At 48.4% G+C, this 24,411-nt stretch overlaps 2 protein-coding genes across 3 annotated transcripts in view; one reads left to right on the forward strand and one right to left on the reverse strand.

Moving 5' to 3' along the window:
- SART3 (spliceosome associated factor 3, U4/U6 recycling protein) overlaps positions 1–15,937 on the reverse strand; it is a 39,482-nt gene extending 23,545 nt beyond the window's left edge. The window contains exons 1-6 of one of the 2 annotated variants that reach the window (XM_043901531.1): positions 15,593–15,937; positions 6,504–6,630; positions 5,103–5,207; positions 2,987–3,171; positions 1,644–1,749; positions 260–384 (exon numbers count right to left, since the gene is read on the reverse strand). In XM_043901531.1, coding sequence (XP_043757466.1) covers positions 260–384; positions 1,644–1,749; positions 2,987–3,171; positions 5,103–5,207; positions 6,504–6,630; positions 15,593–15,904 — 960 coding nt within the window. In that variant the 5' untranslated portion in view covers positions 15,905–15,937. The remainder of the gene's footprint in view (positions 1–259; positions 385–1,643; positions 1,750–2,986; positions 3,172–5,102; positions 5,208–6,503; positions 6,631–15,592) is intronic. The other variant, XM_043901532.1, reaches the window with a different exon arrangement.
- Positions 15,938–17,254: 1,317 nt separating this feature from the next.
- ISCU (iron-sulfur cluster assembly enzyme) lies at positions 17,255–23,752 on the forward strand. The gene is made up of 5 exons (XM_043901535.1): positions 17,255–17,426; positions 18,968–19,081; positions 19,886–19,996; positions 21,702–21,780; positions 23,227–23,752. Exons 1-5 carry the CDS (start codon positions 17,313–17,315, stop codon positions 23,307–23,309), a joined length of 501 nt encoding a protein of 166 aa, XP_043757470.1. The 5' UTR covers positions 17,255–17,312; the 3' UTR covers positions 23,310–23,752.
- Positions 23,753–24,411: the final 659 nt, after the last annotated feature.

A 24,411-nucleotide genomic window follows, 5' to 3' on the forward strand; every position in this document is an offset into this window, starting at 1 on the left:
GATTACCTCTCGGGAGAGGGAGGAGGAAGCAATCGGAGAGGGGCACAGAGGAGACTTCTAAGGGACTGGCAATGCGCTATATCTTAACCTGGGTGGTGGGTACATGGATGTTCACTTTATTATCAGGATGTAAACTGAATGTACACATTTATCCACTCTACACATGTCATGATAAACAAAGATCCTGTTTTACTTGCAACTGTCGATCTGGGGAAAAGTTGGGAGAGAGACATTTAACGTAAAAGGGGCCAACACTCACCAGGGCTTCCTCATGGGGTTTGTATTTCTCCAGCTGCTGCAGTGCTTTGTTGTAGCTCTGAATTACCGACTCTGGAATTGGGTCTTCGGACCATTCCTCATACTCTGCAAACGTTGCTTCCATGTCTATTGAGAGATGGAGTCAGCCCTGTGGGCCTGGCCGTTGGGTTTCATCAACTCAAACACAGAGTAAACTCTGAGACAGGTGCCCCGGGCCCCTCCCGCATCTGTGGCATGGGCTCTTACTGACTGAACCCTGGGCTCTTCTGCTGAGCCCTGAATTGGCCCCAGACTCTGTCTTGAAGCGCCATCCTGGGCAGCCCTACCAGCTAATCCATCCACCAGAGTAAATGAAACTAATTAACAGCAAGGCTATAACCACACTTACCTACTGCTTCCTATGTTCTAATACTTCACATCCATTACCTCATTCAATCCTCACAATTCTGCAAGGGAGGGTCTACCGTGATTCCCACGTTGCAGTTGAGGAAACACAAGCAGAAGGTAACATCACCTGGCCACAGTCAAGGGCAGAGCGAGGCTCTGAACCCAGGCAGTCTTCTGGCTCAAGTTCATGCTCACTCACCACACTGCACTATCTCACACTGCTATGTGAGGTGAAATGTACAAGCCAGCTCCGCTCTGGCCTTTTCTGCTTGTCACCCAAGGGTTCACCTGGAGAGCCACTTTATAATTTGTCCAATCAAACCCAAATAAACCAGGAAGTAAAAAGAGAAGTAAAGTTGTTCAAGTAAAGTAAAGGGTTCAAGTAAAGTCGCTCGGAGGTTCCGAGGGTGTGTGGTGCATAACCGCATCCAGGGAACACACAAGACGGTGGCCTTGAACTCCTCCCACGCTTGGGAAAGTCCTCCTAGTGCTTCTTGCATTCAAAAGAGGTGGTTTGGCTTGCCAAAGTATGTTCACACAAAAAAGAATCTTTCCCAACCCCCCAAAAATTCAGACAGAGCTACTCCCACCAACTGTGCTCATGAGCCAAATCACCTCCACAGAAGTCCACATAAAATATCCACCCTGTAATAGAGATTTCTTCTGAAGAGAAATAGCTTATGACAGAACTCTTATTCAATGAAGTTTCCCCAGAAAACACAGGGGGTCAGTTTCCCTAGTCCTTTCAGAGACCCTGTCTCTGCCCACCCCTGCACTATGTCTTAACATAGGAAAACTGGGAGTCCCGCCTCTGACCCTCACCAACTCTCCTGAGCATTAACAATCCAAGATACGTTTTTACCCAGGGCCTTGTCAACAGTGACACTGTCCAATGAGAAAACAAACGCCAGCCACGTTTGCCTCACGAGATGCTGGGAAAGGCCTAACCACGTGACATGCCCCAAAGCGCTGACTGCTGACGGGGCAGCTTCTCTTACCGTAGAGTGGGATCGCCAGCTGCCGCCGGAAGAGACTGTGGACTTTCTCCAGCTGTGAATCAAAGGTTTGTTCCCAGTCAGAAGGGGAAAGGAAGCCAGCCATGGGCTAAAGAAGCAAACCCGTAGTAAATGACAAACTTTGGTTCTGCCTACTGCAAAAAATATTTCAGCACATTTTTAGCTCACACACTAAAAAAAATTCATAGGCCCCCTTATACATGAAGTGTTATGCCAAACGTTCTAAGAGGCTCAAATGTCAATGTTATCTCTACCAAGTGACGATGATGGGGAAAGCAAGAAGGAATCTAAGAAATGGACCCCAATGACTATCATGAGATAGGACAGAGGCATCTCAAGTATCAAAGGATCGTGGCTTGCTTCAGGCTGGTTTTTAGGGCTGTCTGCAGCTATCAAGGGAGGAAGTCAGGAAAGACTCCTGGAGGAGCTGGCACTGGGGACATGTCTGCAGGCTCTCCGGAACTAATGAGACAGAAACAGACTCCCGGATGAATGCAGAGCATGAATCAAAGCACAGAGGCAGAAACTGCAGGAGGACTGAGGACAGCGTGGGACCAGAGTCCACGTGGGGTCACGGCTGACACGTGTCAGCCAGAGGCTCTGCCCCGGGCCTCAGTGAAGGTGGGGGACAGGCACCACCACACGTTCTTCAAGAGGGACTCGGTCCAGAAGGGCCTGGGCTCTTGTAATCATGATGATCTAAGTAATACAGGGCTCAACGGTGTACCAACAGTGTGGTCACACACGTAGTGGGAGAGACACTGGGAAGTGGACTCTAAAATTCTATAAATCAGAGTCTAGTCTAAAAAAATACAATTATGGTGAGGTCAAATCTCTCATATTACTATGGGACACGCTCTATATATACAGCATACAAAGATAACCAAGTCACCCCTTCAAAATTATATATATATAATTTATATTTATATTAACATATTTATATTTTATTAACATAAATTATATTTTTATATTACATTAGTAGATAACATGTATATATTAACATAACCTATATTTATATATTATACTAATATAATTTGTATATCATATTGATACATAATTTGGGGGGTGACTTGGTTATCCTTGTACATTCACCTGGAGTCATAACTAAAACAGCAGTATTTTTAAACACTACAAAAAGCTTGTTAGGGTCATCTGCTTTTTAGTCAAGGAAGACATTGCTACTATTCCACAAAGATACATGATTTTATTTACTTTACTGCCCACCCACTAAGGGATGGGCAAAGACCGCTTTGTTAACTGTGTTCTTCCAAGGCCACTAGCAAAGACTGGCAAGCGGCTGTGGAAGGCAGGCACTGGACACTCACCCGGGCGGCTTCCACGATGGCGCTTTCAAACTCCCGGTATGCCTCCCAGATGGCAAGTCCCTTGGTCATGTGTAAGCCGACGGACGAGAGGGCCCTCTCAAACACAGAGCGGACTTTCTCGAGGCCGCCTTTCTGACCAATCCCGCCGACTGAGTACTGGCCGTACTCTAGCCAAATGTTAGGACCTAAAAATGAGAAGTATATTCAGGATAGGAAATGCCCGAATGTCAAAACCTTTATTCTGACACAAACAGAAGAAATGAGCCCACTGAGAAAGTGCTCATTCATGGAGAAAGAGAATAGCATCACTGACAGGCATCCCAGGTTTCCTTTATCAACACTGCAGCCTGAGAACAAAGTCTACCTGACATTCCTACAAAGTATCATCAGTGAGACCTGACTATGTAAACAGTACTTGCCAGGTGGTCATTTGTAATCTTATGACGGGTTATAAAGCTGATTTATTAAAATTGAAGGAACCCTTAACAGATTTCAATGAAAATAGTTAGAAATCTGAGTGAATTTTCAGAAAGACTGCAAAGTCTAGACTGTTCCAACTTTTAAATCTTGATTCATTTTTAAGCCTTCTGATTGAAATGAAAACAAAACAAAATTAAAAGTACCAATTCTATTACCAAAGATTTTAAATCTCTAAAACACAACAAAGAGACCTGGCTGTCTTGTTTCTTTCGCTCCTATATTCTCATTCCTACAGCTTTAAAACTAATGAATTAAACTCTTGATAAATACATTGTTTTTTTACCAAACACATTTTGCCTATTAAGTCACTTTTCAGAGATCTGAAAATAATTTGATGCTTATACACTAATCTTAGAAAATAAAAATTCTAAAAAGATCAAGCTAACGTGAGAATTCCTGCATGTTTTCCTGAGGCTTGCTTTTTCAATGAAATAAATCTATTTCAAAGAACTTAGCTAAAGTTTGTTAGCTGCTCTGTTTTCACTCACCAGTAGAGAGCTGCCACATGGGCTGCAAAATACAAAATGAAATGAACTAGCTCTTTGAAGCAGAATCCTCCCTTAGTGAGGGTTAGTCAGGTTTACCGAGGGGTCTACACTTCTTACAAGGGGAAATGCCCACAGCGGGAGTGAGGACAATTAGACAGGGAAAAGGGATATTTAATTAACAATGGGGAGTTTTTTAAATATTTTTTAAAAAAACATTTTGTCCACAGCACTGTCTGATACAGTCCTCAGTTCTGCAGAGAAAATATTTTAGAGACTTATACCATCAAACTGGATTTAAAGAGATAAAGCGTTCACACTTCCCTTCCACTGTTAAGACCAGCAGACAAGGCAGATCTCCATGGTGATGGAAGATTCTGTAGCTCAAGGCAGTGGAGAAATAAAATATCACAAAACTATTCGCACACGTTGTATGTACTAAGGTCCATTTCCTGTTGTTTGTACTACAGTCATGGGGCTTCCCTGGTGGCTCAGTGGAAAAGAATCTGCCTACAGTGCAGGAGACGCAGGTTCAATACCCAGGTTGGGAAGATCCCCTGGAGGAGGGCATAACAACCCACTCTAATATTCTTGACTGGAGAATCCCATGGACAGGGGAGCCTGGTGGGCTACAGTCACAGGGTTGCAAAGAGTCGGACACGACTGAAGTGACTGAGCGCGCACATACTACAATCCTAAGATAGTGGGGGAAACTGGGTCAAGAAAGTACACAAGACCTCTCTGTACCATCTTCACAAACTCCTATAAATCCATAATAATTTCAAAATTTTTAAAGTTTTTTAGTATTGGGAGAAAACAAGCATCCTGTCCAAAGCTTCTGAAATTCCATTCAATATGTAAAAGGTAACCTTTAGTCACCTGGAAATATCAGCTAAGTTCTCCCAGGAGATAAATGCTGGGGGCGAGTACATTCACCTCCTCCCTTCAACTGCTTCTTCCACATGTATTGTGAAACCAACAGACTCAACTGAAAACCACAGACAAGGATAATAGTAACTGCACTCCCATCTTTCCCACTGCTGGTCAAAGGACTCTTCTGGGGGCAGCACCTCACAGTGTGATCCCAGCAGCCAAGAGGGACGCGAGGGGAGCCTGCCAGACACGCCTGGGCCAGCCCGAAGGGAACTCACAGATATAATCCTTCACCGCTCTCTCGAAGAGGTCGTACACGTGCTCCCGGTCCAGGCCGTCCATGGCCATGCTGATCTCATCGTGCAGCCACTCCAGCCAGAGCTCTGCAAGACACCGCGGGCTGCGTCACTGCCCGCCCCCGCCCCCAAGGCGGGCTGAGAGCAGGGGCCGCACCCCGAGCACACAAAGGTTTCATCTGCCTCATACAACCTGGCCCAGCTCACAGAAACTCAATTCTTATCACCTGCGCTAAGCACACACAAGGTTTAGTTCCCAAGTAAGATCAAATCACTGAGGTCATATCCCTACAGCCGCGGGGCACTTTATATTCTGCAAAGTACCTACACACTTTCTCCTTCAGTATCTATCACATTCCTGTGAGACAGGCAACAGTAACATTGGCAACAATGGCATCTATCGAAGCATTTATGACACGCAGAGCATGTGTTAAGCGTTGCACACAGGATGCCTCGTGGGCAGAAACTACTGTTATCTCCATCGTACTGCCGAGAAAACTGAGTCTTAGAATGATTATACAATGTGCTTAATGGCACACAGCTAGAAAGACATCTGAAAGGCAATCAGATTTCAGCTTGTACACTCCGCAGTCATGCTTTGTGGGAGGGAGAGGGGGACAGATCTGGATCTAGGACCTGTGTTAACTCACTTGTCCCTAAAAGATCTATATTCATGGAGATTTAACTACAAAGATGCTTGGCGTAATCATGTTTCAAATAAGCACGTAAGTAGAAATAACTTAAATGCCCAACTACTGTGGAACAAATAAGGTATGTAACATTTAAATTAAAAATTGCTTATGAAAGTTTAGTTACACTACAGTTACAATTATCTGTTTCTGAGAAAACAGATTAAATACATAAATACCAGAATGGGAAACAGAAAGGGAACGGGGAAATTCTAATTACATACAAATATTTTATTGTAACATTACGACAAAGAAATCAAGATTTGAAATGTGACTCAGTGTTGCATGACCACAACTATGTTTAGCAAAAACCTAGAAGATGACAGGGCTTCCCTGGTGGCTCAGACGGTAAAGCGTCTGCCTGTAGTGGCAGAGACCCAGGTTCGATCCCTGGGTTGGGAAGATCCCCTGGAGAAGGAAATGGCAACCCACTCCAGTACTCTTGCCTGGAAAATTCCATGGAGCGAGGAGCCTGGTAGGCTACAGTCCATGGGGCCGTAAAGAGTCAGACACGACTGAGCAACTTCACAGAAGGTGATAAAATAAAGTCACTGACTCTGGATGGATTTTCTTCTTTCCACTACACTTATCTGTTCTGAGTTTTTTATAAGGAACATGTCCCACTTTCAGCACGGAAAAAAAGACTCTTCAATTCTCTGTGTTTATGAAAGCAGCTCGACTGCGGAAGCGCTACCTTCGGTCAAAGGGAAGATCTCGCTCATCTTCTGGCGCGCCATCCTCACTTTGGTCAGCTCCCCTTCCAGCCGGAGCAACCGGATCAGGTCCACGTGGCAGTTGTAGTCATAGACATTGATAGACAGCTGGAAGGAAAAGGAACACAGGTGGAGATTTAGAATGCGATCATCAAAATAACTCAGCTTCTGTCACCCCTGGTGAAAGCACACGCCTGCTACAAGCACAAAATATGTGTTTTCTGGAAGAGACACAAAAACAGCAAGGCAACATTTCCCTCAGGAAGATGGAGAAAAATATACAAGAGATTTTTTTTTTCTTTCTGACCACACCACTCGGCGTGTGTGATCTTACTTCCCTGACCAGGGATTGAACCTGGGCCCCTGGCAGAGTCCTAACCACTGGACCACCAGGAAATTTCTGAGAGACTTTTCACAATAAATCTAACATTCCTTCAAATCTGTTACAGGTCCTGTGAGAACACACTTGGTTCTCCCAGAAATACAGGAAACAGTCTAATGAAACAAACACAAAGTGTGACCTGAGGCAAGTCACTCACTTTTCTAAGCTTCCATTTTCTCATCTGTAAAATGGGATACATCACCAGATTATGAGAATTCTGAAAGGTAATTCAGTGTCACACTGTAGCACATGCCAGGGACATGTAAGTAAGAGCTCTTTTCTTTTACTGAACAAACAAATGAAAATCCCTACCAGGAGAAACAAGAATGGTGACAGACTGGTACCAGTCTGTGATACGGAGTGACAGGCACATTTTATTTTTATAGGTACAAAAAGATTTATTTCAAACTTTTCAAACTAAAAGTAAATAAATTAAGATCACTGCTTCCAAAGATACTTGACATCTGAAACAAAGGAAAACTAAAAGAATTTGTCACTAGCAGGCTTTTACTCTTGAAACAGTTAAAGGAACTTCTTCAAAGAGAAGGGAAATGATAAGAGAAATCTTGGTGTATCAGGAAGGAAGAAAGAGCAGAAATACAGGTAAGCACAACAGATGAGCCTTCTCTTCTTGACCCTTCTAAATTGTATGCAGTGATGGAAACAATTTTAAGACTATCTGACACCCAAAACAAGGACATTAAAAAGGAAGAATGGTAAAGAGACCTAAATGGGAGGAATATTTCAACACTACTCAGGGATCAAACACAGATACCATGTAAATCAAATACACTGAAATACTCAAAGCAACTACTAAGGAACTATGTAGAGCAAGACTCTAAAAATTGGTGAGCAACCAAGCTGGAATCCAAAGGATGTTCATGTAACCCATACAAAGGCGAAAAAAGAGAGACAGCAGACAGGAAACAAACAGGAAAGAATGAAATGTCAATATCAATAATTACCTTTAGCACCTGGTCTAAACATACTAATCAAAAGGCAGAGAATAGCAGAGTGAATAAAACACAACCTACCTGAATGCTAATTACAAGAAACTCACTTCAAATTCAAGGAGAAGGATGGGGGCCTTCCCTGGTGGCTCACTGGTTTAAAAAAAAAAAAAAAAATCCACCTGCCAATGCAGGAGACATGCGATCGAGCCCTGATCCGGGAAGATCCCACACGCTGCACAACAGCTAAGCCCGTTGCTGAGCCTGTGCTCCAGGGCCCGAGGAACCACAACTACAGAGCGCTCCTGCCGCAATTACTGAAACCCACGCGCCCCGGGCCTGTGTCCACAACAAGGAAGCCACCACACTGAGAACCCACACACCACAGCTGCAGAGCAGCCGCCACTCACACAACCAGAGAAAAGCCTGCAGAGCAACAAAGACGCAGCACAACCAAAAATAAACAAGCAAATAAAAGTATACAAGGCAGAAGGACGGGGAAAGATCCAGCACGCAGCAGACAAAAAGAAGCAGAGGTGGCTATACTAGTATCATATCAAATAAACTTTAGAGCAAAGAAAATGATCAGAGAGAAAACAGGACATTATGTAATGATAAAAGGATCAACCCACCAGGAAGACAAAACAATCCTAAACGTGCAGGCACCAAACAACAGAATCTCAAAATAGATGAAGCAAAAACTGATACAGCTAAAAGAAGAAACAGACATATCCACAATTACACTGGGAATTTCAACAGCCCCCAATCAGAAACTAAAAGAACTATCAGATTATCAGCAAGGATATAAAAGAACTCAACAACACCACTAACCAACATGATCTAATTGCTATATAAAGAACACCCTACCCACAATAACAGAGTAACACAGTATTCTCAAGTGCCCAAGGAACATTCACTGGGACCATATCCTGGGCCATAAAACAAACCTCAACAAATTTTTAAAAAATTGAACCATATAGGGTATGTTTTCTGGTAAGAAGAAAAGCAAACTAGAAATCAATTACTGTAGAAATCAATCTGTCTAAACACTTGGAAATTAAGCAATAAAAAAAATTTTTTTTTTAATTTTTTGGCCACATCCTGCAGCATATGGGATCCTAGTTCCCAACCAGGGATTGAACTCGCAAACCCAGCACTGGAAGGCAGAATCTTGACCACTGGACCACCAGGAAGTCCCAAGCAATACACTTCTAAATAATCTATCGATCAAGGAGGAAATCTCAAAGAAAATTTAAAATACATAGAACTGAATGAAAATGAAAATACAGCAAATCAAAATAAGTAGACTGCAGCTAACACTCTGTAGAGAGGAAAACCTACAGAACTGAAGTCAACGTACGAAAAGAGTTACACGCCATGACTAAGTGGGAGCTACTCCAGGTATACAAGGCGAGTTCAGTCTTTAAAAATTAAGTCACTGTATTCCACTGTGTAACAAAGTAAAAAACAAAATTCATGACATCAATTAATACAGAAAACAACCATTCACAATAAAAACTCTCAGCAAGTCAGGATGCTATCAAAATTAAACTTTTTGCTCTGTAAAAGACTGTTGTGCTCACCTGTGCTCAGTCGCTAAGTCGTGTCCAATTCTTTCAACCCCATGGCCTGTAGAGCCCGCCAGGCTCCTCTGTCCATCGGGTTTGCTAGGCAAGAATTGTGTCTCCTGCTCTGGCAGACAGATTCTTTACTACTGTACCACCTGGGAAGCCCCGTAAAAGACTGTCAAGAGGATGCAAAGACAAGCTATGGGCCAGGGGAAAAAAAAAATGTATAACTCAAGTATCTGACAAAGTTAGCATCTAAAAGATGTAACTCCAAACTAGAGTTAAAATACAAACAATCCAAATAAAAAGTAGGCAAAAGACATGAACCAAAAATGTATACCCAAAGAGGACACAGGTGGCCAGTGAGTGCACGTGAGTAGTGGTCAGCATCGTTAGCTATAAGGGACACACAAGCCGACACTGCAATGAGCTGTCGTCACACACCCATCAGAACGGCCAAAAGGGGACTTCCCTGGTGGTCCAGTGATTAAAAAATCTGCCCGCCAAAGCAGGGGACACAGGCTGGACCTCTGGTCCAGGAAGATCCCACATGCCGCGGGGCAACTGAGCCCGGCTCTCAGAACCACTGAAGCCTGCAAGCCTAGGGCCCAAGCTCCTCAAGTGACGCCACCACGAGAAACCCACACACCACAACTAGAGAGGGGCCCCCACCTGTCACAACTAGAGAAAGCAAGGAGTACCCAGCACAGCCAAAACTAAATGTTTTTAAAGAAAGAAAAAAGAAACAGACACAAAACCAAGAATGGCCAGAAGGGAAAACAGGGGCACCACCAAATGCTAGAGAAGATGTTAAAAAAAAAAAAACAACCAGTTCCCTTTAAAATTCGACAACTACTGGACCACCCAACAAGTGCACCCTTGGGCATTTTTCCAGAGCAATAAAACCTAGGTTCACACAAACACCCATGTAGGACTGTGCATAATGGCTGTACTCCTAACAACCACATCTGGAAAGAACTCAGAGATCCTTCAATGGGTGAGTGGGTAAATGAACCATGGAACACCCACACTATGGAAAACTACTCAGCTATAAAAAGGAACCAACTAATATACACACCCAACTTGGATAAATCTTGAGGGAACTGTGCTGAGTGAAAGTAGCTCCTCCCCAAAGGTTGCCTACTATAGTACTCCACTTACATAATATTCCTGAAATAATAAAACTATAGGAGTAGGGATCAGGTTAGTGCGTGTCAGGGGTCAGGCTGTGGCTCTATCTGGGCTGGAGGAGGGACCTGAGGTGACAGAGCCCATCCGTGTATTGACTCTGGCAACGTCAATACGAGGGCTGTGAAACTGTACTCTAGTTCACCACTGGGGTAAACTGGATAAAGGGTACATAGGATCTGTCTATATTATTTCTTGGAACTGCAAGGAAACCTACAATTGCCTCAAAACGAAGTTTAATTTTTTAAAAAAGCTTTCAAATGAGTGAGGGTATGAGGTCACATTAGGTCTATACACCAAGGGACCTCCTTGGTGGTCCAGCAGTGAAGACTCTGCTCCCAATGCAGGGGGCTCGGGTTTGATCCCTGGTCAGGGAACTAGACCCCACATGCCTCAACTAAGACCCAGTGCAGCCAGACAAATAATTTTTAAAAAAAAGTCTAGGGACTTCCCTGGCGGTTCAGTGGTTAAGAACCTGCCTGCCAATGCAGGGGACACGGGTTTGATCCCTAGTCCAGGAAGGTCCCACATACCGAGAGGCAACTAAACCCAAGCACCACAACTACCGAGCCACGGCGCCAAGACCACCGTGACCAGCAAGGAGCCCCGGTAACCAGAGAAAACCCGCTCGCGGCAACGAAAACCCAGCACGGCCAAATCAGTAGATTTTTTCTAAAGTCTACACACTGAGACTAGATTAGTGTCTACTCTTCCAACATCTGCCACAACATTTCAGCAATAAATATTTCCCTCTCCAGAGACGACAGATGAATGATAATTCATTCAACTAACACTGCCATCTGACAATACACTCTTAGTAATCTAGACACTAGCTATTGCATTAAACTGCAGGTAAGAGGATCTGTCTCAGCAGGTAATGAGTTGGACCACGGAACAGACACAGGACAAAGTGACCAACAGAACACTAGAGAGTGCCTAGAAACAGACCCCCACACACAGAAAGTGTATCGGAGGGACACTGGAGTATCCACTGAAGTGAACTCACGAGCCATGACCATGACCCCAGTTTGAACAATACTGACTCTTACACAGCTTCAAGAGCGGCAGTTTACCAGTAACAATGTTCCCTGTAGCTAGTCTGTATTAGGGGAAAAACTGCAGGCAATTCAAATGCCAGAACACCCGATAAGCTGTGTGCTGCTCACACCCTGGTGTACTGAATACACAGCAGTCGAGATGGATAACTAGAAGGAACATGGTGGAATCTTAGAAACACACCTGAGTGGAAAGCACTCCCAGGTTACCTACTGCATGATATGCTTCCTTAAAAGCTCAAAAACAAACAAAAGCAGACAGTATCTGCTCCCGGCAGCATATTTAGTGGATAAAATTATACATTTTAAAAGAGAAGGGAGCACAAGTCCATCAGGTTCAAGAAAGCAGTCACCTGGGTTTGGGGGTGTGGGGCAGCGGTGAGGATCGAGGCTGGGCAGTGGGAAGCGGGAGAGGCCGTCCAGACCGGCAGCATCACTGATGAAGTCCCCACCCTGAGAGTGAGGGGCAGAGCAAGGGTGCGCACCTCTTTACCACCCTTTACAATTTATAGATGTGAACTGCCCCGTATAGGTCAAGTCACACATAAATAGGGACTTGGTGGCCCAGTGGCTAAGACTCCTCGCTCCCAGTGCAGGGGGCCCAGGTTCAATCCCTGGTCAGGGAACGGGACCTCATAGGCGGCAGCTAAAACAAGAAGATCCCACGGACCCCGCACGCTGCAACTACGACCCAGCACAATCAAATAAATAAAAACATGTTTTTTTAAATTACATGCAAACAGATAATAAAGAATCAATAACACATAAGCCCACGACCCGTAATTTTTTAGAAGAATCTTTAAGCAATGTTTTCCTGCTCATGACTGATAAAACTTGACAGGCTGAACCCACCCCATGATTACATGAGGGACTGAAAAAGGTCAGAATGCGGTCAGGACACAAGTGTTCTAACATCCACCAGTTCTGTTTCCCCATCTGTACTGGAAGGCACTAGAGTGCACCTCTGGATCTCAAGTGGGCTCCCGTGACACAGCAACGTCTCAAAATCAACATTCAAGCGTGTCACACAAGTAACAACAGTGAAAGAAGAGAAGATGGTGAGCGGTGCACTGTCCTCATGAAGGCGTGGGCATGGCTCTCCAGGTCACCCCATCACGCCAACTCACCTGGGTCTGAATGTGTTCTCTGGGCACGAAGGGGTGGGGAATCCTGGGAGTAACATCTACACAAGCCCTCCTATGACCACCACAGGGAGGTCAGCATTGAAATGTACAAAACCCACTGAAGAAATGTCTCTAGGGTGCTTTTCGGTCTAAATTTCTGATTTTTAGGCCCAAATGATGAAGATACTGTATATGGAGAGGCACTCTGGGAGTATGTACTTTAATACACAATGACATGCATTTAAGAGAACTTTCAGAGAGTTCAACCAGAGCTGACAAACAAGCACACGTGCCGATCTAGTCCGGTCTCAGAACATCGCCGAGGACAAAGGACCCTTCAAAGAAAGAGGAAGCCTAGCCATCGTGCAACAGGCTTTGTCAGTCCCTGCCAGCACGACCTGGACCTGGCCGGGGGATGGAGGTGACAGAGGCGCCTGGCGGAGACCGCGCTCGGCCCAATCACGGGAAGGGACCACGAGGCGCCACTCCTAGTTCCAGCCACGACCACACACACAGTGGGACGTCTCTGCTTCTGTTATCAGGACAGATTTCACAGCTGACTACGAGGTTTCATAAAAACACTTGGGGTGAGAAGCGGAATTCAAATACAACAAGGCCGAGCGCTTCGCGGGCCTCTCTGGAAGTTACTGACCATCACGCTCCACCAGGAGAGTCGTTACAGCAAGAACTAGAGGCTGGGATTAGGCAGGCGTGGGAGGGAGTTTTGGAAAAACTGGAAAAGCCCACTTCTGGAGCCCAGGAAGAGGATAAAGCAGTGGCTCTTCAGGTCACCGTCGCCTGCCGGATGCTGTCCTGTGTGGTGGCCTGAGGCAGGGCCGGCAAGTGCACACCACCAGTGGCCAGGAGACCTCTGCACTGACCCGGCCTCCACTCCAGTGAGCAGCGCACCCGCACTGAGGACTTAATCCCTCTGCTCCAGAGCCTACCTTTCCCCTCAGCAGGTAATCCTATTTGCCCGACTGAGCAAGCTAAGGGCTCAGTGAAAGGCCCGAGGCCAGAGCAACAGACTGCCACCAGGACAGTCACAGGCGGCCTGCCACCTCACATCACACTGCAACTGCTGAATGAGGCAGAGAATGGATGGACTTCAGCGTGCTCGTTTATAAAAGGCAGAAACAGTAACCACCTGCCTACCCCTGGCTGGTTCAGATGGGATGACAAATGAGACAGATATACCAAGAGAAGATGTAACTATTTCACAACTTAACAGGCACATCACCGCCAGAGAGAACATTATAAGGAATTTCACACCCAGCCAAGTTAACTGAGAAACCCAGGCTACCAACCTCACATCACTAAGTGCTTTCATAGCCCCTATGGCATTCGGTCTACAGACAACCTTGAAAGGTTCAAATGCCCTTAGGCCTGACTCTGACCAAATCATTTCATCAGTCCTTTTGAGCCTCAGTGTCCTGTCTGTAAAACGAGACGGAGCTCTATCTTTTCCCCTCCAAGTGTACTCCACTCTCTCCCCTCCCTGTCCTGGGACCCACCGTCTGGACCACATCCATGGGGTCTCCGGGTCTCTGGCTTCCAGCAGGGTTTGCCCAGGAGGCCATGTGGAAGCAAGGCACAGAGGTAGGTCAAGGTACTTCTTGCCCACCCCACTCCATGATGGGAAACAGGGGCTACCTCCCTGGAACAAATATCTCAACTCCTCTCAGGGATCCTCTCCACAAAGTATCTAGAAAATCAGTCGCTCCCATCACCTCTACAGGACTACAGGTGGACATGTAAAGGTCCTGCTACTACTAGCTCTGGGGAACCAAACCTTTGCTCCTGACTTCCCTGCCCTAGACTCAGTAGCCTCGCCATTGCTATGCTGTGCCCAGTCTTGTCCGACTCTTTGCAACCCCACGGACAGCAGCCCAGCAGGCTCCTCTGTCCATGGGATTTCTCAGGCAAGAACACTGGAGTGGGTTGCCATTTCCTTCTCCAGGGGATCCTCCCAACCCAAAGATCAAATCCATGTCTCCTACACTGGCAGGCAGATTCTTCACCACTGAGCCAGCTGGGAGGCCCAGGCTCTTTATGAGCCTTTACTCCAAACTCTCCTAACTTGAATGTGCTGCCTATTTCCTGCTGGGATCCTGGACTACATAGGAGACACCACCACCTGTACCTCCTAAGGTTACAGGTTAGAAATCACATAGCTACTATTGCCAGGCCCCGAGCTCTGATTACCGTTACAACAATTCTCTGGGCGGGAACCATTTGTTCCAGTTTATAGAGTGGAGGATGAGAGACGTTAAAATACTGGCCTGAGCGCACACAGGTATGGAAGAGCTAGAACTGGGGCCTTAGCCTCCAGACGCCATTCCGTTTCTATTATCACCGTCACGGTCACTATTTTCCCTACCACGCCAGAGCTCCTTATCTTCGTCATTCCTACAGGCAAATAACTCTTCTTGGAGGAAACGAATCTTATTTCTAGGCCTGGACACAGTTGAGCGGTATGGCTAAGCGCGGGAGTTGAGGAGTTAATTCAAAGTTCAAAGCCTGACTCGCCACTTGCAGGAAGTGTAATGGTGAGCAAGAGAACTCCCTCCACCAGGAGCCTCAGGGTCCTCCCACAAAACGGGGTCTGGCGAGGGTTCAATAGGATAACGCTTGAGCGTTATCCTCTGCCGAGCAGTAAGCGCTCCAACGACCTGAGACGCGCTGGACATCCGCGGTTTGGAGGCCTTGGCGCTTTTTATTACCTCCGTGGACCAGGGAGGTGGGCCGGGGCCTGGGAACCCGAGGGAGAGAGCCCGCCGCCGCAGCCCACCCCCGCGCCCACCTGCTCCTCCAGCCGCTCTATCTCCAGCTGGTTTTTCTCCTCTTCGTCGTACCCCCACTCGTACTCCCCGGGGGAGCTCTCGGCCGAGGAAGCCATGGCGTACTCCTCATCTCCATCGCTCTCACTGACGCCTTCCTCCTGCTGGTCCCACTCTGGCCCCGTGGTCTTGTACGTCGCGGCGGCCACGGCCCGCGATAACACCTTCCTCCTCGCCCGAGCCGCCTTAGCCTCATCCTCCTCTCCCTCGGCCTCGGGCCCGGCCTTGGGCTCAGCCTCCGCTTCAGAAGCCGATGCTGCGGCCGCCGTCGCCATCTTGGACTTCCAGAGACTCCCGGGTCCTCACTTGGCCGCCAAAGACCCGCAGTAGTAAGAGCTGCCCGCGGCGCGCGCCTGGTCAAAATCCCGCTCTTCTGCCACCTGAAGAGAAACTCTGCGCCTCGGATGACATGGAAATCTCGAAATACACGAGATCCATGTTATTTTATGTACTTTCAGTAGTTATTGTTCAGGAAAAAAGTGCTCACCAGCAGGGCATGCATTCCGGCACAACGTCGGACAGCAGTTGGGTCCTTAGGCAGGAAGTGGAAGCCATAGAGGCAGCCGCGGAGTGAGCGTGATGGTTATAGTTAAGGTTTTGGCGCCATCTTGAGAAGGTCAAAAATGATTCTTTGAATAACTACCTTACCACCTAGTCTGACCTGGCGCGTGATTCTGTCTCCCCAGCAACTGAGCCTCAAACGCGCAGAAAAGCCTTAGGTCCTCGGGGAGGGATCGATTGCACCATTCATGAGAATAACTCATTTCCCAGAGATTCCTTCCCTTTATCTAATGCCTGGCGCCTAGCACTTAAACACACGGGAGTTTTGATTTTATAGGATCATATTCTGCAAACCAGTATCAATAAATTACATTAATAAACATTTACTTAGAATCTCTTCATTGCTATATCTTGTGATTTAATCTGTGCCAGTTTGTTTTTTAATAGAAACATAAACATATACACTTTTTAAAATCAGAGTAAAGCATTCTTTCCTTTAGTTAAGCTTCTCACTTCAGAGGTAGAAAAGCCTTGGTGGGTCTATTTATTGCCTTGCTTCCTCATTAGCAAGCTTAATTGTGTCGTTTTTGGTTGTTTTCCCAAAGCACCCTGACAAAAAGTAGATACTCAACACAGATTTGCTCAATGGATGAAGAACTGTCCTTGAATTAGTACAAAAAAGATCGAGGTTTACAAAGACGCTTTCACCTAGGAGCACACAGCCAGTTAGGAGCAGAAACGAGATTCTAACTAAGGACTGTTCGAGTCAGAATCCCAACTGGGCCCCTCTGGGCAACCTAGGGCAAGTTACTAAACCGTTCTGATCCTCAAAATCCTAAGCTGCAAAATAGAGCCAAGAACGGTGGGCTGGTTGATCCCCTGCGCCGAATTCCCGCGGTGGGGGGCGGGGGGCTGCTTTATGAACGCAAAGCTGGGTCCCGATTTCCAGCTCAAGGATCCTCAAGATTCAGAACCCAGATCGGTGGACCAGCCCTCAAGCGATTTCAAACCTTTGGGCTCCGCGCCCCGGGAACAAAACGCGAACACGTGAACGCAGCGGAAAGGCGCAGGCGCAAGGTCTCCGGGACGTTAGAGGGTGCGCGCTCCCAGCTGGGAGCCGACTCGCGCACGCGCCCCTTCCCTCGGTCGCGCGCTCCACCTGCGCAAGCGCAAGCCCGCAAGATGGCGGCGGCTGGAGTGGGCCGTCTGAGGCGGGCGGCATCGGACCTGTTGCTCCGGGCCCCGCGCCTGCCCGCCCGGGAGCTGTCAGCGCCCGCTCGGCTCTATCACAAGAAGGTAAGAGCGGCCAGGGGTTCCGCACCGGGCGGGGGCGGGGAGGGAGTGCGAGGACCACCGAGAGGACTTAGGGGTCCTAGCGGAGGCCCAGCCTAATGGCCCTCCCGGCTCTGCGCGGCCCTGGAACCCCGACTGTAGCCCAGGGCCCTGGCCGCCCCCAACCCCGGATGGAGGGGCCTTCCTCTCAAGATGCCGCCTCGAATGACTTTCCATCGCTGCGCTGGGGCAACTAACCGCGCCTGAAACAAGAACGACAGCTCCCGCTAGCCTAGCGGCCGCTGCCCTAACCCTGAAGCATCCATCCACTCTTTAAACCTCTCGACTGCCCAGGAAGCAGAGTCCTGCTCCGTCCGGGCCAGCCGGACACACAGCGGCGCGGGCCCCGGCTTCAGCCAAAACCACTGCTCTGGCCGAGTGACCTTGGGCAAGTCACTGCCCCGCGCTCGTCAGATGGGGTCTGGGCAGCGCCCCCGTATGCGAGACCATTGCCTGCGGAGTCCTGGGCAGGGCGCTTGGCACAGGGAGGCCACTGAGGGTTGATGTTACCGTTGCAGGAGCTCAGAGCCTCCGAGTGGACACGGACGTGTAACCAACAGTCGTCACGTTTTTGTGTTTGTTTTGGTTTGGTTTGGGGGTGGGGGGACGCTGTGAGTTAAGAGACAGGTTAGGTAGTTGGCAGCCCATACCTTCCGGGGGCTTCCGTAAACATGAGACGTGTCTCACTCGGGAACCGGTTAACTAAAAAAAGAATGCGGTAAATCAACCCCGGGGCAGAAAGTCCAGATTGGATATTATCTTACAGATCCTTGGACTTGGAAGTCAAAATCCATGGTCGGATAGGTCGGGGGAAGGGGACTGGAAGCTCGGAATACTTAACGACTAACTGGGAAGCAAACCGCAAGGTTTTTAAAGCCTCGCGTGTGCCAGTTTGAATAGAAGTCTCCTCTGGTCTGGCTTGCACGCCTTTGCGCACAGACCTCACTCCCCGCGGGCCCGGGGCTGTTTATTGTTGACTGTACACCTGGCCTCGCTGTTGACTGTACACCTGGCCTCGCAGCCTTTCCGCCACCAGGGCGCGCTGCGGCACCGCAGATTTCAAGGCCCCAAAATACAGTCATGGTTGGTATTTATCACCGCACACAAACGGCCTTGTTCCTCCTGTAACAATCTCCTGAAGGCTTCTGGGAAGTCCTTCCCTTTCTGGACCATACATACGTATGGGGTTTTTGAATAGCCATCATTCTTTTGAGAATGGATTTTCTTCCAAAATTACAAAAGTGCTGTTTGAGCCCAACTCTGTGACTTGGGTGGTTAGAGGTCAAGTAATTATTTGTGGTTCAAAACCCCACAGAATTAAAACATGATTTTGCTGATTTTTCTCCAGGATCCCCATATCTCTTAAATCCTACCCAAGTGAAATTTGGTATTTAGTGATGGCCTGCCAGGTCCAGCTTGCTGACTTGAAGGAGCTTGCCATCAAAGTCGGGGAGACCAACAGCAAAAAAGAGTGACTGTGATTTCTCTTCACTGTCTCATTTCAGGTTGTTGATCATTATGAAAATCCCCGGAACGTGGGGTCCCTTGACAAGACATCTAAAAATGTTGGGACTGGATTGGTGGGGGCTCCAGCGTGTGGTGATGTCATGAAATTACAGGTATCCCTGGTTTCCATCTTTACTGGTGGTAACGGTGATCCCTTTGATTGTACAGTGCTCCGTAGTTGACAGAGCATTTACATGTCCAGCATTGCCTCTGGTCCCCATCTTGATTCCTGTGAGGTGGGATAAGTCAGTGTTATAAATGATTCCAGTCAGGGCTGAATCCTAGTCCTACTGGTAAACTGTGCTGACCCCTTCTGACAGAATAAACGGATCTCAGGTTCATACTCACTGCTATAAGTTAGCAATCCCCAGAGGGACAGAAAATGCAATAGATCAAATTCTCCCTGCCCCCACGTTGGAAGCGCCTGGCGCTATGGTAAACCATAGCTTTCTCCACATCTCCTTTGTCACCGTGGTGGGAAGCTGGCCAGATGGCTTCATGCCTATCTTGGAAAACAGAAAGAAGGCAGGAGGGAGCGCACTACATGCAGTTTGATATCAAAGGAAAAAGCACTAACCAGTGACCTTTATTGCCAACTCTCACAGTGTTTAAAGATGCATACTGACCCAGCAGCTGGGAAGCCAAAAATCAGGCTTGGGAGTGGGAGGAGACTGGGGAGGAGGCATACTTTTTTGGTTGATCTTTGCCAGCTAGGCCCGTATAATTCTGTATAGTTGTTCCTGCTTGCAGCTTTTCATTGCTGAACTCTTTGAAACAGAGGGGCCTCAGTAATCAATGCCCAAACTTTTAAGTATGGAAAGCAGGACCAAAACTCTTAGGAAGTGCCCTGTGGGCCTCCTTAGTGCCAGGTTCTGCAGGCAGCACCAGAACCCTGCTAACTCCTGCCCCTTTTCTAGATTCAAGTGGATGAAAAGGGGAAGATCGTGGACGCCAGGTTTAAAACATTTGGCTGTGGTTCTGCCATTGCCTCCAGCTCGTTAGCCACCGAATGGGTAAAGGGGAAGACGGTAAGGCTCTTGAAAACTAGAATTAAATCACATCCCCACACACCTGGCTCTCGGTTAAGGGAAGGGTTTAAACAAACACACACACTATAATTTTTTTTTCTAAATATTCCAAGAATTTTCTTTTTAATTTTGCTTACCCAGATTTTTATCAAATTCTTCTCCACATTGGGAATTATGGATGATCATAAGTGTTTTTTTAGTTTGGGGTTTTCTGTTGTTGACCATTTTTATTTGCTTGGGGGTTTTGGTGGTGTTTTAACTAAATCAAAAAAAGGTCCCCACCTAACCCTAGAACACAACAGAAGTGGAGAGAAATCTTTGGCTTTCTCCAAGGTCACAGATGTTATCATTTCTTAGAAGTCTATGTCTGCTCGGGGGAGGGTGTACCATGGTTTGTTTTATTTCTTGCCATCCGGTTTCAGGAAGGATTGCAGGTGGCTTACAAGGATTCATGAGATAACAAACTAGCCTTTCGAAAGTCCCGTCCTCATTAAAGCCTCTCAGAAAAGCCAGACTGTAGGTGTTCATCCTTGCAGCCCCAACAGCCAGAGTTCAGCGAGCTGAGTCAGGGAGGCCTGTGCCGGACAGCTCTGCAGCCAAGCCGCCTGCCAGGCCACATGCCTTCAGCCCCCTGTGACTCAGGGCCTCCTGGCCAGCAGGCTCCTCCGGGCCAGGAAGCAAAGACCTAGCTTGTGCCGGCCGATCTGTCCAGAACGATCCTCAGGGGAAGAGGGCGTGAGGAGACAGGGCACCTCAGAAAGTGGGGAGAGGGCCTTTCTCTGACCTTGAGAGCCTCCCGTCTGAGTTTGCAGGAACAGAACTTGAAGCTTAATTCAGTAGAGTTAGTGGACTTGGGAGACTAGGAGACAGGCTGGGAAAACGCTTTCCTTAAGGCAGCAGGCCCTGTTCCACAAAGGCCTGCCTCCTGCTCTGCCCTCAGCTTGAGACAAACTCCAGGCATCCTTTTAGTCCTCCTGGAGGCGAAAAGTCCTCAGGGGATGAGCCCCAAGGTCTCCTCGCAGGAGCTGTCTATGCTGCTGGCCCTGGCCTCGCCCACCTCCCTGACACCATCCAGCTCGTAGAATCGATGGACATCAGAGAAGCTCATAGTCACACAACCAACGCAGGAAATCACTGCTGCTGCTGCTGCTAAGTCACTTCAGTAGTGTCCGACTCTGTGCGACCCCATAGACGGCAGCCCACCAGGCTCCCCCGTCCCTGGGATTCTCCAGGCAAGAACACTGGAGTGGGTTGTCATTTCCTTCTCCAATGCATGAAAGTGAAAAGTGAAAGTGAAGTCGCTCAGTCGTGTCCGACTCCTAGCGACCCCATGGACTGCAGCCTACCAGGCTCCTCCGTCCATGGGATTTTCCAGGCCAGAGTACCGGAGCAGGAAATCACTGCCTTTTGACAAACAGGCTCGAGGGGACTTCCTGGTGGTCAAGTGGTTAAGATGGTGCTTCCACTGCAGGGAATGCAGGTTCAATCCCTGGTTGGGGAACTAAGCTCCCTCATGCCTTTTGTCCAAGGGGAGAAAAAAGGCCCGAGTTGCTGGCCTTGGGCAGATCCCTCCGCGACTCCCTGGGCTCTCCTGGCTGTGACCGTGTCTCTGCAGGCCAGGCTCACCCCAGCCAGCAGTGTTTGCGCTTCGGCCCGCCATTCAGAGCACCACTAAAACTGCCCGTCTGTCCTGTCTGCCTTTCAGGTGGAGGAAGCCTTGACCATCAAAAACACAGACATCGCCAAGGAGCTGTGCCTGCCGCCCGTGAAGCTGCACTGCTCCAGTACGTGTCGCCTCCAGCGTGCCAACAGGCTTGGACTGGGGGTGGCGGTGGCAACGGGGCTTCTCTGTAATGGCATCCACATGCATCTGGACAGGGGAATGGCAAGTCCTTTGGGGCCGTGGAATCCACCTTTATAACCTCTGGGGGTTAGAGCCCAGGGAGTCTGTCTTCACAGCCTCCAGAAGGTCGGGGCCCCAGGGTCTCACGGCAGGTGGTGTGGGTTGGACGTCATGCCGAACTGGTCGCGGCCTCACTTCTGACACTTTGGAATGTCCTCCAGTCATGTCATTGCCTCCCCCTCACAGAGGAGGAAATGCGGACTCCGGTTAAATCCACCCAGCCTCCCAGCTCCTCCGTGGAAGGGCCAGAGTCTAAAGCCCAGACTTTGATTCCGAATCGGTGCTGTTCTCACCCCACCGTGGTGAAGTTGGCACCGGTGCAGGAGAAAATGCGGCTTCCACCATAATCCCATCTGCCGTGTGGTTTGTCACTTCCTTTCCAGAGGCCGCTACTCTCGGGGTCTGCATCTGTGTGTATGGGATGACTCAGCCCAGCTGTGCAGTACCCCCTCTTCACTGTCCTGAGAGAAAGCCCAGATGGCGAAGGCTTTTACTTGGCTTTCCCGTTCAGTCTAAAGCTTTTAAAGTCTCACCCTTCTAGGGGAAGGAGGGAATGCGACACGGTAGCCCTAACTAAGTGATGGAGGTTTACTGACCAAATTAGTTAAAAATCAGCAGAGAGCCAGGCCTCGTGCCAGGGCAGGACTCACAGGGCAAGACCTGAGTGCCGGGGCCAGGACGGAGGTCTGCTGAGACCCAAGTTCTTTCCACTTGAGCTGGAATCTCAAATACCCGAGAATAAAGGCCGTAGCTTGTAAACAATTTCACGTGGTTTCAGAGAAACCCCTGCCTTTAGGCCTTCATGGGCGCTGGAACTTTAGCCAGTGCTCTCAGCCCTCACTCCAGCTGTCTCAATGTTTGTTTCCCCCAAACCCTCTCTTTTAATACCGACTGTAAAACAAAAGCTGCCAAACTTGGGATCACTAGAGTGAGCCGGCAAATGCCATCCCACCCCCACACTGATGCGACCCAAGTTATGCTAGCCAGCATCACCGACATCCACTGCGTTATCTCAGTTTCCACGTGAGCAGCTGAGAACTAACATCTGTTGTGTCGTTCCCCACCCACCCCACCCCCAGCGCTCCAGACACTTTAGGTATACCGCCCTCACGCTATCCCAGAGAGAGGCGAAGGAGCTAATGCAGAATCCCAGGTGTGTGCCCTGCAGCCTGTCCCCAGAGGTGCCCCAAGGGAGTGGCTGAGGAAGCAGCCAGCTTGCTCCTGGCCCTGCACCCTGGCGAGGTGACTGTCCAGCCCGTCCCAGCACCACTGCCCAGCTCCTAGAGAGGTGGAAACTCATGGCTGTGTTTTGTTCCGTTACCTGCAGTGCTAGCTGAAGACGCCATCAAGGCCGCCCTGGCTGATTACAAACTGAAGCAAGAACCCAAAACAGGAGAGGCCGAGAAGTGAGCCCCGGGTGATGGGGCCTCAGGCCCCACAGGCTGCCAGCGCCCCAGCCACGCGGTCACATAGATGTGGAGAAGCCCTCGCACGACAATAAAAGCGCTCTGAGATCCGCACAGCCTTCGCTGCTCACGTTGCGAGTCTAACTCAAGCAAAATACACAGCCTAGTTCTGAACCCTGTGGTTTCTTGCAGCTCACGTTCATCGCCTTAACCTTGCGTGTGTCTAGCTCGATTTGTGTGTGACCTCAAAGCTGAAATCAATAGCCAAGTCTCAGGTTTGGGTAGTCGTGAAGTGCACAATATCTAATTTTACCTGAATCTTTTGGGGGAAGATTACCAGTAGAATGCCTCAGTAAGATTATTTGGTAGGACCAAATAACGTACAAGTATTGTACATAAAGCAGATTTTGCATCTATATAATAAATAAAGGATGTTGTAAGACAGTGTCTGTCTCTGGAAAGCCTTGTCGCTGGGTCCCTCCCTCACGTCACGGGATTGCCTTCAGCCCCACAGGGTTCATTCGCAGATGCTGGATGGGGTGATGACCGAGGCTCCTCTCCAAGCAAACTGGGTGGTAAAGGCCACGCATGGAGGTCTTTACAAAGCCGACGTCAGTAATGTCTTCTGAAACAAGGGGGAGGGGGAAAGGACATGGCCATCACTCTTCATTGTTCTTTACAAAAATAACAGGTGGACAACTCAAAGTGACTCCAAGAGATTCTTTTTGTAACTTCACTGGTTTCTAAAATCTGAGAAATGCTGGCTTGAACTCTACCCTAAAGCTGTGGACCAAATACAGATAGAGGCCTGAGGGATGAGATTTAAATGTCAGTTTCTAGGCCCAGGGTTCTGCTCTAGGTCTGGCCAGGCAGTTCCAGTATCTTTTTTTTTAACTTTTTATTTAATGGAGTATAGCCAGTGAACAGTGTTGGGATAGCTTCAGGTAGACTGCAGAGGGCCTCAGCCATACAAATACACGTGTCCACTCCCTCACACCCCTCTCCCGTCCAGGCCGCCGCACAACATCAGAGTTCCCTGTGCCATACAGTAGGCCCTCGTTGGTTATCCATTTAAATATAGCAGTGTGTGCATGTCCATCCCAAGC

The sequence above is a fragment of the Cervus elaphus genome, chromosome 5 (genome assembly GCF_910594005.1).
Source record: "Cervus elaphus chromosome 5, mCerEla1.1, whole genome shotgun sequence".
Classification (NCBI taxonomy): domain Eukaryota; kingdom Metazoa; phylum Chordata; class Mammalia; order Artiodactyla; family Cervidae; genus Cervus; species Cervus elaphus.

Bases quoted from the DNA above. Each gene is read 5' to 3' on its own strand.
- ISCU (XM_043901535.1), top strand. From the start codon at position 17,313: ATGGCGGCGGCTGGAGTGGGCCGTCTGAGGCGGGCGGCATCGGACCTG. The intron at 17,427-18,967 runs GTAAGAGCGGCC...GTCTCATTTCAG, and splicing joins CTCGGCTCTATCACAAGAAG to GTTGTTGATCATTATGAAAA. The intron at 19,997-21,701 runs GTAAGGCTCTTG...TCTGCCTTTCAG, and splicing joins AATGGGTAAAGGGGAAGACG to GTGGAGGAAGCCTTGACCAT.